The 15,776-nt window shown below is 56.7% G+C and overlaps 1 protein-coding gene across 1 annotated transcript in view; it reads right to left on the reverse strand.

Moving 5' to 3' along the window:
- Positions 1 to 15,776, reverse strand: part of LOC116937205 (uncharacterized) — a 97,494-nt gene that overhangs the window by 29,364 nt on the left and 52,354 nt on the right. Inside the window, 10 exon segments of the mRNA XM_076053387.1 lie at positions 501 to 571; positions 4,196 to 4,398; positions 4,941 to 4,983; positions 5,118 to 5,416; positions 8,109 to 8,425; positions 10,272 to 10,393; positions 12,132 to 12,558; positions 12,854 to 13,014; positions 14,301 to 14,548; positions 15,436 to 15,456. Of these exon segments, the coding sequence (XP_075909502.1) occupies positions 501 to 571; positions 4,196 to 4,398; positions 4,941 to 4,983; positions 5,118 to 5,416; positions 8,109 to 8,425; positions 10,272 to 10,393; positions 12,132 to 12,558; positions 12,854 to 13,014; positions 14,301 to 14,548; positions 15,436 to 15,456 (1,912 nt within the window).

A 15,776-nucleotide genomic window follows, 5' to 3' on the forward strand; every position in this document is an offset into this window, starting at 1 on the left:
CCGAGCGCAGCGCGCGGTCAAAGTCCAGCGACAGCACGTTGCGGTTGTGCACCTGCGGGGAGGGGGAGGGGGGGGTCGGTGAGAGAAGGGGGGAGCAAGGGGGGAGCAGGGAGGGAGTCTGCGTCTCCCATGCACTCGCCCCCCCTCCATGTCTCTCCTCCCCCCGTGTCTCCCCCCTGCAACCCCCCATGCCCTTCCCCCCCATGCCCCCCCCCATACCTCCCGCCATGCCCCCCATGCCCCTCCCCCCCTGTGCCCCCCCCATGCCCTCCCCCGCCTGCCCCCCCATGCCCCTCCCCCCCGTGCCCCCCCCCCAGCGCACCCGCAGCCTACGTCCCACGAGAGTGACGCGCCCTGCGTGGCTCTCCCTGCGGAGGCGCCACTCCACGAGGTTGGAGCCGGCGGCCCCCGGCAGGGAGAGGTTCCTCCTCGTGACGGCGGGGCCCAGCGAGGGGGGGGCGCCCCCCGCCCCCGCGGTGCGGCTCCCCCTGCAGCCCCACCCGGAGCCCCGAGGGCAGCAGAGCCCCCAGGGCCCCGTCCCAGCTCAGCGAATAGCTCCAGCGCAGGCCGCCTGCGAGCACGCACACACACACACGTGTACACACACACACGTGTACACACACACACACCGTGTACACACACACACACGTGTACACACACACACACGTGTACACACACACACGTGTACACACACACACACGTGTACACACACACACACGTGTACACACACACACACGTGTACACACACACACGTGTACACACACACACACGTGTACACACACACACACGTGTACACACACACACACACGTGTACACACACACACACGTGTACACACACACACACGTGTACACACACACACGTGTACACACACACGTGTACACACACACACACGTGTACACACACACACGTGTACACACACACGTGTACACACACACGTGTACACACGTGTACACACACACACGTGTACACACACACACACGTGTACACACACACGTGTACACACACACACACACACGTGTACACACACACACGTGTACACACACACACACGTGTACACACACACACGTGTACACACACACACACGTGTACACACACACACGTGTACACACACACACACACACGTGTACACACACACACGTGTACACACACACACGTGTACACACACACACACGTGTACACACACACACACGTGTACACACACACACACGTGTACACACACACACACGTGTACACACACACACGTGTACACACACGTGTACCATCACACACACGTGTACACACACACCACACGTGTACACACACACACGTGTACACACGTACCATCACACACACACACACACGTGTACACACACACCGTGTACACACACACACGTGTACACACACACACACGTGTACACACACACACGTGTACACACACACACACGTGTACACACACACACACGTGTACACACACACACGTGTACACACACACACACGTGTACACACACACACGTGTACACACGTGTGTGTGTGTGTACACGTGTACCATCACACACACACACGTGTGTACACTTGTACCATCACACACACACACACACGTGTACACACACACACACACACGTGTACACACACACACGTGTACACACACACACACACGTGTACACACACACACACACGTGTACACACACACACGTGTACACACACACACACGTGTACACACACACACACGTGTACACACACACACGTGTACACACACACACGTGTACACACACACACACGTGTACACACACACACGTGTACACACACACACGTGTACACACACACACACGTGTACACACACACACGTGTACACACACACACGTGTACACACACACACACGTGTACACACACACACGTGTACACACACACACGTGTACACACACACACACGTGTACACACACACACGTGTACACACACACACGTGTACCATCACACACACGTGTACACACACACACACACGTGTACACACACACACATACGTGTACACACGTACCATCACACACACACACACACGTGTACACACACACACACACGTGTACACACACACACACGTGTACACACACACACACACGTGTACACCACACACACACACACACGTGTACACACACACACACGTGTACACACACACACACGTGTACACACACACACACGTGTACACACACACACGTGTACACACACACACACGTGTACACACACACACACACGTGTACACACACACACGTGTACACACACACACGTGTACACACACACACGTGTACACACACACACGTGGACACACACACGTGTACACACACACACACGTGTACACACACACACACGTGTACACACACACACGTGTACACACACACACACGTGTACACACACACACACGTGTACACACACACACACGTGTACACACACACGTGTACACACACACACGTGTACACACACACACACGTGTACACACACACACGTGTACACACACACACACGTGTACACACACACACGTGTACACATGTACCATCACACACACACACACACGTGTACACACACACACACGTGTACACACACACACACGTGTACACACACACACACGTGTACACACACACACACGTGTACACACACACACACGTGTACACACACACACGTGTACACACACACACGTGTACACACACACACACGTGTACACACACACACACGTGTACACACACACACGTGTACACACACACACGTGTACACACACACACACGTGTACACACACACACGTGTACCATCACACACACGTGTACACACACACACACGTGTACACACACACACACGTGTACACACACACACACACGTGCACACACACACGTGTACACACACACACGTGTACACACACACACACACACGTGTACACACACACACACGTGTACACACACACACGTGTACCATCACACACACGTGTACACACACACACGTGTACACACACACACGTGTACACACACACACGTGTACACACACACACACGTGTACACACACACACGTGTACACACACACACACACACGTGTACACACACACACACGTGTACACACACACACACGTGTACACACACACACGTGTACACACACACACGTGTACACACACACACACACGTGTACACACACACACGTGTACACACACACACGTGTACACACACACACACGTGTACACACACACACGTGTACACACACACACACACGTGTACACACACACACACGTGTACACACACACACGTGTACACACACACACACGTGTACACACACACACGTGTACACACACACACGTGTACACACACACACACACACGTGTACACACACACACGTGTACACACACACACACACACGTGTACACACACACACACACGTGTACACACACACACACGTGTACACACACACACACGTGTACACACACGTGTGTGTGTGTACACGTGTACACACACACACGTGTACACACACACACACACGTGTACACACACACACACGTGTACACACGTACCATCACACACACACACACGTGTACACATGTACCATCACACACGCACACGTGTGTGATGGTACATGTGTGTACACGTGTGTGATGGTACACGTGTGTACACACGTGTGTGATGGTACATGTGTGTACACGTGTGTGATGGTACACGTGTACACACGTGTGTGATGGTACACGTGTGTACATGTGTGTGTGTGATGGTACACGTGTACACACGTGTGTGATGGTACACGTGTACACGCGTGTGCGTGTGTAATGGTACACGTGTACACACGTGTGTGTGTGATGGTACACGTGTACACGTGTGTGTGTGTGTGATGGTACACGTGTACACACGTGTGTGATGGTACATGTGTACACGTGTGTGTGTGTGATGATACATGTGTACACACGTGTGTGTGTGTGTGATGGTACACGTGTACACATGTGTGTGTGTGTGTGATGATACATGTGTACACACGTGTGCGTGTGTGATGGTACACGTGTACACACGTGTGCGTGTGTAATGGTACACACGTACACACACACACACGTGTGTACACGTGTGTGTGTGTGTGTGTGATGGTACATGTGTACACGTGTGTGTGTGTACACGTGTGTGTGTGTGTACACGTGTGTGATGGTACACGTGTGTGTGTACACACGTGTACCATCACACACGTGTACCATCACACCCCCGCGCTCACCCCGTGTGAGCAGGTATCTCTGGGTGTCTCCGCTGGCGTTCCCCTCGATGGTGAAGGCCGGCAGCTCCGTGCCGGCCGGCCCCGATGACGTCACCTCGACGAGCCCCCCCCAGGGGGGGCCCCGCCCCCCCACGGCCACCCTCAGGTGCACGCTCACCCCACTGGGGTAAGTCACGGTGCTCACCACGCCGTGCTCGTCGTAGCTGGGGCGGGGGGCGGGGGAAGAGGAGGGGAGGGTGAGAGGGTGGGGAGGGTGGGTAGGGTGGGAGGGGGAGAGGGGGGGGGGTGGGGGGAGGGGGTGGGGGGTGAGAGAAAGGGGGCGGGGGGTGTGGCGGCGGGGGGGGGGGCAGGTTGAGGGTTAAGCAACGTGGGGGTTGGTGACAGTACAAAGAGTGTATAAATAATGACAACAACGACGACGATGATGATGATGATATTCTACAGCATGGGAGGAAATCGTAAAAGCCGGAGAAGACCGACACATGCGGGGGCAACGCGCTATCCCGTAAAGATGTAACAGATGGAGCTTAGTCTCCACACTTTGCTGTGGCGGCTCCTCTGCCCCCTCCTCCTCCTCTCCTCCCCCCTCCTCCTCCACCCCCTCCTCCTCCTCTCCCTCCTCCCCCTCCCTCCTCCGCCCCCTCCTCCTCCCCCCCCTTCTCGACGCCCACCCACAGGAAAGGGGGGAGGGGGGGGTGGGGGCGGAGTTTCCCGTCAACATCCGAGCGCGATCCACCAACCCCACCAACTGGCACCGCGCTTGAGCTCCCAGAGTGCGGCGGGCCTCACTCGTAGAACGTGCTCCATCCGTTGTGGTCGGTGCGGGACGCCAGCAGCCCACCGCCACCACCACCACCACCACCACCGCCACCACCACCACCACCACCGCCACCACCACCACCACCGCCACCACCACCGCCACCCGTGCCGCCACCCGTGCCGCCACCGCCACCGCCACCACCACCACCACCCGTGCCGCCACCCGTGCCGCCGGCCGGGTGGTACGCGAGCCGCGCCAGCCACCGGCCCTGGCTGACGAGTCCCAGCAGCGCTCCGTCTCCCGGCGACACCGCCAGCTCCGTCGCCAGCCCCCCCGGCGCCACCAGCCGCACCGCCTCGCCGCCCGAGACGGCGGGGGGAGGGGGGCCCCCCCCCTCGGCCCCCGCCGCGGGGGAGGAGCCCCCCCCGCGCTCCACGCGCAGCACGTTGCCGTCGGCGTCGCTGGTGGGGGGTGGCGGGGGAGACAGACGGGGGGGAGTGACGTGTGGGGACGGCTGTTGCTGGGGGCTGTCCACCAGCTTTGACAGCAGAGGTCTCACTCCGAATCAGTCGAGCGGCAATATCTTTTCATCGGTTGCGTAACGCTGCTGTGTGGAAGCTACCTGGTCTGTCGCTCCGCACGAAGCTTCAGGTCTTCTCGGCCACGGTCATTCCCTCCCTTCTCTACGCTTGCGAAACGTGGACCCCCCTAACATCTTCGCCGGTTAGAAACATTTTGGCTGGCCTGCCTAAGATCCAACCTGGGTTAACCAGGATGGATTGTGTGAGGAGCTCACAAATCCTTGCAAGATCTGGACAAAGCCCCATCGGTGAGCTCCTCCGGCAGGCAAGGCTGCGTTGGCTGGGTCATGTACAGTGAGGGAAAAAAGTATTTGATCCCCTGCTGATTTTGTACGTTTGCCCACTGACAAAGAAATGATCAGTCTATAATTTTAATGGTAGGTTTATTTGAACAGTGAGAGACAGAATAACAAGAAAATCCAGAAAAACGCATGTCAAAAATGTTATAAATTGATTTACATTTTAATGAGGGAAATAAGTATTTGACCCCCTCTCAATCAGAAAGATTTCTGGCTCCCAGGTGCATTTTATACAGGTAACGAGCTGAGATTAGAAGCAGACTCTTAAAGGGAGTGCTCCTAATCTCAGCTTGTTACCTGTATAAAAGACACCTGTCCACAGAAGCAATCAATCAACCAGATTCCAAACTCTCCACCATGGCCAAGACCAAAGAGCTCTCCAAGGATGTCGGACAAGATTGTAGACCTACACAAGGCTGGAATGGGCTACAAAACCATTGCCAAGCAGCTTGGTGAGAAGGTGACAACAGTTGGTGCGATTATTCGCAAATGGAAGAAACACAAAAGAACTGTCAATCTCCCTCGGCCTGGGGCTCCATGCAAGATCTCACCTCGTGGAGTTGCAATGATCATGAGAACGGTGAGGAATCAGCCCAGAACTACACGGGAGGATCTTGTCAATTATCTCAAGGCAGCTAGGACCATAGTCACCAAGAAAACAATTGGTAACACACTACGCCGTGAAGGATTGAAATCCTGCAGCGCCCGCAAGGTCCACCTGCTCAAGAAAGCACATATACATGCCCGTCTGAAGTTTGCCAATGAACATCTGAATGATTCAGAGGACAACTGGATGAAAATGTTGTGGTCAGATGAGACCAAAATGGAGCTCTTTGGCATCAACTCAACTCGCCGTGTTTGGAGGAGGAATGCTGCCTATGACCCCAAGAACACCATCCCCACCGTCAAACATGGAGGTGGAAACATTATGCTTTGGGGGTGTTTTTCTGCTAAGGGGACAGGACAACTTCACCGCATCAAAGGGACGATGGACGGGGCCATGTACCGTCAAATCTTGGGTGAAAACCTCCTTCCCTCAGCCAGGGCATTGAAAATGGGTCGTGGATGGGAATTCCAGCATGACAATGACCCAAAACATATGGCCAAGGCAACAAAGGAGTGGCTCAAGAAAAAGCACATTAAGGTCCTGGAGTGGCTTAGCCAGTCTCCAGACCTTAATCCCATAGAAAATCTGTGGAGGGAGCTGAAGGTTCGATTTGCCAAACGTCAGCCTCGAATCCTTAATGACTTGGAGAAGATCTGCAAAGAGGAGTGGGACAAAATCCCTCCTGAGATGTGTGCAAACCTGGTGGCCAGCCACAAGAAACGTCTTACCTCTGTGATTGCCAACAAGCGTTTTGCCACCAAGTACTAAGTCATGTTTTGCAGAGGGGTCAAATACTTATTTCCCTCATTAAAATGCAAATCAATTCATAACATTTTTGACATGCGTTTTTCTGGATTTTTTTGTTGTAATTCTGTCTCTCACTGTTCAACTAAACCTACCATTAAAATTATAGACTGATCATTTCTTTGTCAGTGGGAAAACGTACAAAATTAGCAGGGGATCAAACACTTTTTTTCCCCCACTGTAGCCCGCATGCCCAGCCACCGCATGCCTAAACAGCTTTTGTTCGACCGGATAGAGGGGGCTAAACGGGCGCGGCACAGGCTAGGGAAGAGATGGAGTGACGTGGTACAGGAGGATGTGAAGCTGAGTGGACTTGCCGATGACTGGTACCAGCGGTGTCAAGATCGGCCTCTGTGGAGGGGGCTCGTGAAGGACGCTACTGGGCAGTTGGAGGCAGTCGCCCTCCAACAACAACGGAGGGCGGAGGAGCGACGCTCACAACAACGAGCGGAGTGCCGGGTGGCTAAAGCACAGCAAGTTGGCACAGTAGGGGGCACAGGTCGTGCATCAGCCAGTCATCTCAGTCAGTCGACCCGTGGCACCTGGGTCTGCCCCGTGACCTCCTGCCAGCGGGCGTTCGACACTTCACGTGGCCTCAAGGTGCACATAGCCTGGCACAAGCGTCGTGGTGACGTCACCGCCACTTAGTGGCGAATGGCGGTTGTTGGTTGTTGTGTGTGTGTGTACACGCGTGAGTGTGTACACGTGTGTGTGTGTGCAGGTGTGTGTGCGTACACGTGTGTGTGTGTACGCGTGTGTGTGTGTACACGCGTGTGTGTGCGTGTGTACACGCGTGTGCGTGTGTACACGTGTGCGTGTGTACACGTGTGTGTGCGTGTGTACACGCGTGCCGCGTCGCGCTCACGTGACGGACGACAGCGGCCCGGCCCCCTCCCCCCCCTCGTCGCCCCCCTCCCCGCCGCCGTAGGAGAAGCTGAGGAGGGTGGCTCCCGTGACGAGGCTCCGCGTGCTCAGGTGGCGACCCGTGGCGCTGAACACCAGCAGCTCCTGCTCCGCCGGCAGCGGCACCAGCAGCCTCCCCGACGAGGTGGACGACGACGACGACGAGGTGGAGGAGGTGGAGGAGGTGGAGGAGGAGGTGGAGGAGGTGGAGGAGGTGGAGGAGGAGGTGGAGGAGGTGGATTCCCGCATGGGGCCCGGCTCACGCACCACACGCACCTGGACAGCGGGAGGCACGGACGGCCCTCTCGGTTATAGACACCTCGTCATAGACACCTCGTCATGGGCACCTCGTCATAGACACCTCGTCATAGACACCTCGTCACGGTCACCTCGTCATAGACACCTCGTCATGGTCACCTCGTCATGGACACCTCGTCATAGACACCTCGTCATAGACACCTCGTCATGGTCACCTCGTCATAGACACCTCGTCATAGACACCTCGTCATGGTCACCTCGTCACAGACACCTCGTCATAGACACCTCGTCACGGACACCTCGTCATAGACACCTCGTCACGGACACCTCGTCATGGACACCTCGTCATAGACACCTGGTCACAGACACCTCGTCATAGACACCTCGTCATAGACACCTGGTCACAGACACCTCGTCATAGACACCTCGTCATAGACACCTCGTCATGATCACCTCGTCATGGTCACCTCGTCACGGACACCTCGTCATGGTCACCTCGTCATAGACACCTCGTCATGGACACCTCGTCACGGACACCTCGTCACGGACACCTCGTCATGGTCACCTCGTCACGGTCACCTCGTCACGGACACCTCGTCACGGACACCTCGTCACGGACACCTCGTCACAGAAACCTCGTCAGAGACACCTCGTCATGGACACCTCGTCATGGACACCTCGTCATAGACACCTCGTCATGGACACCTGGTCACGGATACCTCGTTATAGACACCTCCTGTGCTGTGTGCTGTGTGTGCTGTGTGTGTGTATTGTGTGTGTGTGTATTGTATGTGTGTGCTGTGTGTGTATTGTGTGTGTGCTGTGTGTGTGTGTGCTGTGTGTATTGTGTGTGTGCTGTGTGTGTGTACTGTGTGTGTATTGTGTGTGTGCTGTGTGTGTGTGCTGTGTGTATGTGCTGTGTGTGTGTACCGTGTGTATGTGCTGTGTGTGTGCCCTGTGTGTGTGTGCTGTGTGTGTGCTGTGTGTGTGTGTGCTGTGTGTGTGCTGTGTGTGTACTGTGTGTATGTGCCGTGTGTGTGTGTGTGCTGTGTGTGTGCTGTGTGTGTGCTGTGTGTGTGTGCTGTATGTGTGTGCCCTGTGTGTGTGTGCTGTGTGTGTTCTGTGTGTGTGCTGTGTGTGTGCTGTGTGTGTGTGCTGTGTGTGTGTGTGTGCTGTGTGTATGTGCTGTGTGTGTGTGCTGTGTGTGTGCTATGTGTGTGTATCCTGTGCATACCCTGACATTCCCCAAGTCAGCTATGTAGAGGGAGCTGTGTGTGTGTGCTGTGTGTGTGTGCTGTGTGTGTGCTCTGTGTGCTGTGTGTGTGCTGTGTGTGTGCTGTGTGTGTGTGCTGTGTGTGTGTGTGCTGTGTGTGTGCTGTGTGTGCTGTGTGTGTGTGTGCTGTATGTGTGTGTGTACTGTGTGTATGTGCTGTGTGTGTGTGTGTGTGCTGTGTGTGTGCTGTGTGTGTGCTGTGTGTGTGTGTTCTGTGTGTGTGTTCTGTGTGCTGTGTGTGTGTGCTGTGTGTGTGTGTGTATGTGCTGTGTGTGTGCTGTGTGTGTGTGCTGTGTGTGTGTGTGCTGTGTGTGTGTGCTGTGTGTGTGTGCTGTGTGTGTGTGCTGTGTGTCTGTGCTGTGTGTATGTGCTGTGTGTGTGTGTGCTGTGTGTGTGATGTGTGTGTGTATCCTGTGCGTACCCTGACATTCCCCAAGTCAGCTATGTAGAGGGAGCTGTGTGTGTGCTGTGTGTGTGTGTGCTGTGTGTGTGTGTGCTGTGTGTGTGTGCTGTGTGTGTGCTGTGTGTGTGTGCTGTGTGTGTGTGCTGTGTGTGTGTGCTGTGTGTGTGCTGTGTGTGTGCTGTGCGTACCCTGACATTCCCCAAGTCAGCTATGTAGAGGGAGCCGTCCGGGCAGAACGCGAGAGCCGTGGGGGAGTGGAGCCGAGCGTCGCGAGCGGAGCCCCCGTCCCCTCCAAAACACTCGCACGGGGCTGAAGTCAACAACAACAACATCAACAAACATCAACAACAAGTCCATGGGTCTCTGTGTGATGAGTCTATGGGTCTCTGTGTGATGAGTCTATGGGTCTCTGTGTGATGAGTCTATAGGTCTCTGTGTGATGAGTCTATGGGTCTCTGTGTGATGAGTCTATGGGTCTCTGTGTGATGAGTATATGGGTCTCTGTGTGAGGAGTCTATGGGTCTCTGTGTGATGAGTCTATGGGTCTTTGTGTGAGGAGTCTATGGGTCTCTGTGTGATGAGTCTATGGGTCTCTGTGTGATGAGTCTATGGGTCTCTGAGTGATGAGTCTATGGGTCTCTGTGTGATGAGTCTATGGGTCTCTGTGTGATGAGTCTATGAGTCTCTGTGTGATGAGTCTATGGGTCTTTGTGTGAGGAGTCTATGGGTCTCTGTGTGATGAGTCTATGGGTCTCTGTGTGATGAGTATATGGGTCTCTGTGTGAGGAGTCTATGGGTCTCTGTGTGATGAGTATATGGGTCTTTGTGTGAGGAGTCTATGGGTCTCTGTGTGATGAGTCTATGGGTCTCTGTGTGATGAGTCTATGGGTCTCTGAGTGATGAGTCTATGGGTCTCTGTGTGATGAGTCTATGGGTCTCTGTGTGATGAGTCTATGAGTCTCTGTGTGATGAGTCTATGGGTCTTTGTGTGAGGAGTCTATGGGTCTCTGTGTGATGAGTCTATGGATCTCTGTGTGAGTCTATAGGTCTCTGTGTGAGTCTATGGGTCTCTGTGTGGTGAGTCTATGGGTCTCTGTGTGAGTCTATGGGTCTATGTGTGAGTCTATGGGTCTCTGTGTGAGTCTATGGGTCTCTGTGTGATGAGTCTATGGGTCTCTGTGTGAGTCTATGGGTCTCTGTGCGAGTCTATGGGTCTCTGTGTGAGTCTATGGGTCTCTGTGTGATGAGTCTATGGGTCTCTGTGTGATGAGTCTATGGGTCTCTGTGTGAGTCTATGGGTCTCTGTGTGAGTCTATGGGTCTCTGTGCGAGTCTATGGGTCTCTGTGTGAGTCTATGGGTCTCTGTGTGATGAGTCTATGGGTCTCTGTGTGATGAGTCTATGGGTCTCTGTGTGAGTCTACTGGTTTCTGTGTGATGAGTCTATGGGTCTCTGTATGATGAGTCTATGGGTCTCTGTGTGAGTCTATGGGTCTCTGTGTGAGTCTATGGGTCTCTGTGTGAGTCTATGGGTCTCTGTGTGAGTCTATGGGTCTCTGTGTGAGTCTATGGGTTTCTGTGTGAGTCTATGGGTCTCTATGTGATGAGTCTATAGGTCTCTGTGTGTGATGAGTCTATGGGTCTCTGTGTGGTGAGTCTATGGGTCTCTGTGTGAGTCTACGGGTTTCTGTGTGAGTCTATGGGTCTCTGTGTGAGTCTATGGGTCTCTATGTGAGTCTATGGGTCTCTATGTGAGTCTATGGGTCTCTGTGTGAATCTGGGTCTCTGTGTGAGTCTATGGGTCTCTATGTGAGTATATGGGTCTCTGTGTGAATCTGGGTCTCTATGTGAGTCTATGGGTCTCTGTGTGAGTCTATGGGTCTCTGTGTGAGTCTGTGGGTCTCTGTGTGAATCTGGGTCTCTGTGTGAGTCTATGGGTCTCTGTGTGAGTCTATGGGTCTCTGTGTGAGTCTATGGGTCTCTGTGTGAATCTGGGTCTCTGTGTGAGTCTATGGGTCTCTGTGTGAGTCTACGGATAGGTAAGACGCACACGACGATGAACCGGCGCGGCCGCCGCCGCCGCCACCGCCGCCACCGCCGCCACCGGCGCCGGAATCAGCCCCGCAGTCGCACGGCGCCACCCCGCCGGCGACCGTGACGGCGCCGCTGCCGCCGTCCCCCGGCTCCGCCCCCTGGCGCGGAGCGGCGACGCGCCGCACGCGGTGCAGCCGGCGCCCGTCCGTCTCGGCCACGTGCAGCGCGCCGTCCGGCGACACGGCCAGCGCCACCGGCGACTCCAGCGGCGCCGACGCCGGCGGCGCCTCGACGCCGCCGGGCGCCGTGCAGTGCGGCGGGCGCCCGGCGACGACGCGGGCGCGGCGCCCGTCCCACACCTGCAGCACCACGCCGGTGTCCAGCACCAGCAGCGAGTTGTCCAGCGGGCTCACGGCCAGGTCCGTGGGCCACTCCAGGCGCACCTGGGGGGGAGGGGCGGAGGGGTCACGGTGATCCTGCGACCCCGTGACCCGGCGACCCGGTGACCTGGCCCCGGTGACCTGGCCCCGGTGACCTGGCCCCGGTGACCTGGCCCCGGTGACCCCGTGATCCAACAACCCGGTGCCTCTATGACCCAGTGACCCTGAAACCCGGCGCCCTGGTGACCCGATGATTGGGCGACCCGGTGACCCCGTCGCCCCCGGCGACCCCGTCGCCCCCGGCGACCCCGTCGCCCCCGGCGACCCCGTCGCCCCCGGCGACCCCCAGGGCGCCGACCTGCGCGGCGTCCATGGAGTCCCCGCAGCTGAGCGGGCGGGCGGAGGCTGCGGCGAGGCCGGTGGAGCCGAGCACGGTGGAGATGGCGCCGTTCTGGTCCACACGGCGCACCGAGCTGCCGTCCACAAAGTAGACGAGGCCCCGCTCGTCCACCGCCACGCCTGGGGGGGGGGGGCACGGGGGGGGGACCGCATGGGGGGGAGGGGCATGGGAGAGGGTGGGGGGGGAACCAGGGGGGCATGGTGGGTGGAAGGGGGCCACATGGCCGTGCCAGCCTTCGTAGGTGCTAATGTGCGAGTGAGTGAGCCAGTGATTAAGTGAGCGAGTGTGTGAGTGTGTGAGTGAGTGAGTGAGCGAGTGTGTGAGTGAATGAGTGTGTGAGTGAGTGAGCGAGTGTGTGAGTGTGTGAGTGAGTGAGTGAGCGAGTGAGTGAGTGAGCGAGTGTGTGAGTGTGTGAGTGAGTGAGTGAGTGTGTGAGTGAGTGAGTGAGCGAGTGAGTGAGTGAGCGAGTGTGTGAGTGTGTGAGTGAGTGTGTGAGTGTGTGAGTGAGTGAGTGAGCGAGTGAGTGAGCGAGTGTGTGAGTGAGCGAGTGTGTGAGTGAGTGAGTGAGCGAGTGAGTGAGCGAGTAAGTGAGCAAGTATGTGAGTGAGTGAGTGTGTGAGTGAGTGAGCGAGTGAATGTGTGGGCGAGTGAGTGAGTGAGCGAGTGTATGAGCGAGTGAGCAAGTGAGTGAGTGAGTGAGCGAGTGAGTGAGCGAGTGTGTGAGTGAGCGAGTGTGTGAGTGAGTGAGTGAGCGATTGAGTTAGCAAGTGTGTGAATGAGTGAGAGTGAGTGAGCGAGCGAGAGAGTGAGCGAGTGTGCGAGTGAGTGAGAGTGAGTGAGAGTGAGTGAGCGAGTGAGTGAGTGAGAGTGAGTGAGTGAGAGTGAGTGAGAGTGAGTGAGCGAGCGAGTGAGTGAGTGAGCGAGTGAGCGAGTGTATGAGCGAGTGAGCAAGTGAGTGAGTGAGTGAGCGAGTGAGTGAGCGAGTGTGTGAGTGAGCGAGTGTGTGAGTGAGTGAGTGAGCGATTGAGTTAGCAAGTGTGTGAATGAGTGAGAGTGAGTGAGTGAGCGAGAGAGTGAGTGAGAGTGAGTGAGAGTGAGTGAGCGAGCGAGTGAGTGAGAGTGAGTTAGCAAGTGAGTGAGTGAGAGTGAGCGAGTGAGCGAGCGAGTGAGTTAGCAAGTGAGTGAGCGAGTGAGCGAGCGAGTGAGCGAGTGAGCGAGTGAGTGAGTTAGCAAGTGAGTGAGTGAGAGTGAGCGAGTGAGCGAGTGAGTGAGTTAGCAAGTGAGTGAGTGAGAGTGAGCGAGTGAGCGAGCGAGTGAGTTAGCAAGTGAGTGAGCGAGTGAGCGAGCGAGTGAGCGAGTGAGCGAGTGAGCGAGTGAGCGAGCGAGCGCGAACGCGTTCTCTTACCGCGTGGCTGGGTGAGGCTGGCGGCGGTGCCCGCCCCACCGTCGCCGCACCTGCCGGGGTCCATGGGCAGGCACTGCTCCCCGGTGCCGGCCAGCACCTCCGGCGTTCCCCACCCCCCGCCGCCACCCCCCGCCGCCGGTGGGGGCGCCGGCGGCACGCGGTAGAGTCGGCGCGTGGCGCCGTCCGACACGATGACGGCGCCCGTCACGGGGCACACGGCCACGTAGTACTTGTGCGCCGGCGACGCGCTGCGGGGGTCACGGAGGCAAAGGGGGTCCCCCACACCCGCCCAGGTAGCCTTTCACTAGACCGTAGGGGCAAGTGCTGCTGCTGCTGCCGCTGCTGCTGGCGGAGCAGCACCTACGAAGGCCGGAACGGCGCGCGAGGGGGGTGGGTGGCCAACACCACGCCCGGCCGCCTTTGTCTCACCGGTGGCGATGTTTTACTACTGCACACCGCACCAGGTACTCATTTGAGGCTGAGTCGATCTAGGGGAGGCCCAGGAACGGTTTAGATAATCGCCACCGGTGCTGGTGGCCGTGAGCGGGAATCGAACCCGGGTCGCCGGGTTCACACACGCACATGTAAACAACAACCGCCATTCGCCACTAAGTGGCGGTGGCGTCACCACGACGCTTGTGCCAGGCCATGTGCACCTTCAGGCCACGTCCGGCAAAACAACCCCCTCCCTCCTCGCGGTGCCAGACGGGCAACTCTGTCGTGGACAATGCTGTGGGGGGAGGAGCCAATTCCGATTGGCTCCTCCCCTCATGGCGTCTGTGACCACCACAGTGGCTAAACTAAACGGGGGCTCTGGACGGGTGCGAGGGGCTGGTAACCCCTCCACCTTCAATTAATTACCACTAAACTATGACTGAAATGTATACACACACGTGTACACACACATACGTGTACACACACGTGTACACACACACACACACACGTGTACACACACACACACGTGTACACACACACACGTGTACACACACACACACACGTGTACACACACATACGTGTACACACACACACGTGTACACACACATACGTGTACACACACGTGTACACACACACACACGTGTACACACACACGTGTACACACACACGTGTACACACACACACGTGTCACCGGGCGTACCTGTGTCTCACTTCCCGGCTTCTGAGCGCGTCGCGGGAAGGAGGAGACACAAAGTGGGTGAGCATCACGTGGTCAGCGTCCCTCTCCCGTGTCTCTCACCCGTGGCTCTCTCCTCATACCCCCTGTCTCCCCGTGTGTCTCCCCGTGTCTCCCGTCTCCCCGTGTGTCTCCCCGTGTCTCCCCGTGTGTCTCCCCGTGTCTCCCGTCTCCCCGTATGTCTCCACCTGTCTCCCCATGTGTCTCCCCGCGTGTCTCCCGTCTCCCCGCGTGTCTCACCATGTATCTCCCTGTGTCTCCACACGAGTCCCTGTGTCTCCCTGTGCTTCCCCGTGTCTCCCCGC

This window comes from Petromyzon marinus, chromosome 61 (genome assembly GCF_048934315.1).
Source record: "Petromyzon marinus isolate PM22_M1 ecotype Great Lakes invasive population chromosome 61, UKy_Petmar_22M1.pri1.0, whole genome shotgun sequence".
Classification (NCBI taxonomy): Eukaryota; Metazoa; Chordata; class Hyperoartia; order Petromyzontiformes; family Petromyzontidae; genus Petromyzon; species Petromyzon marinus.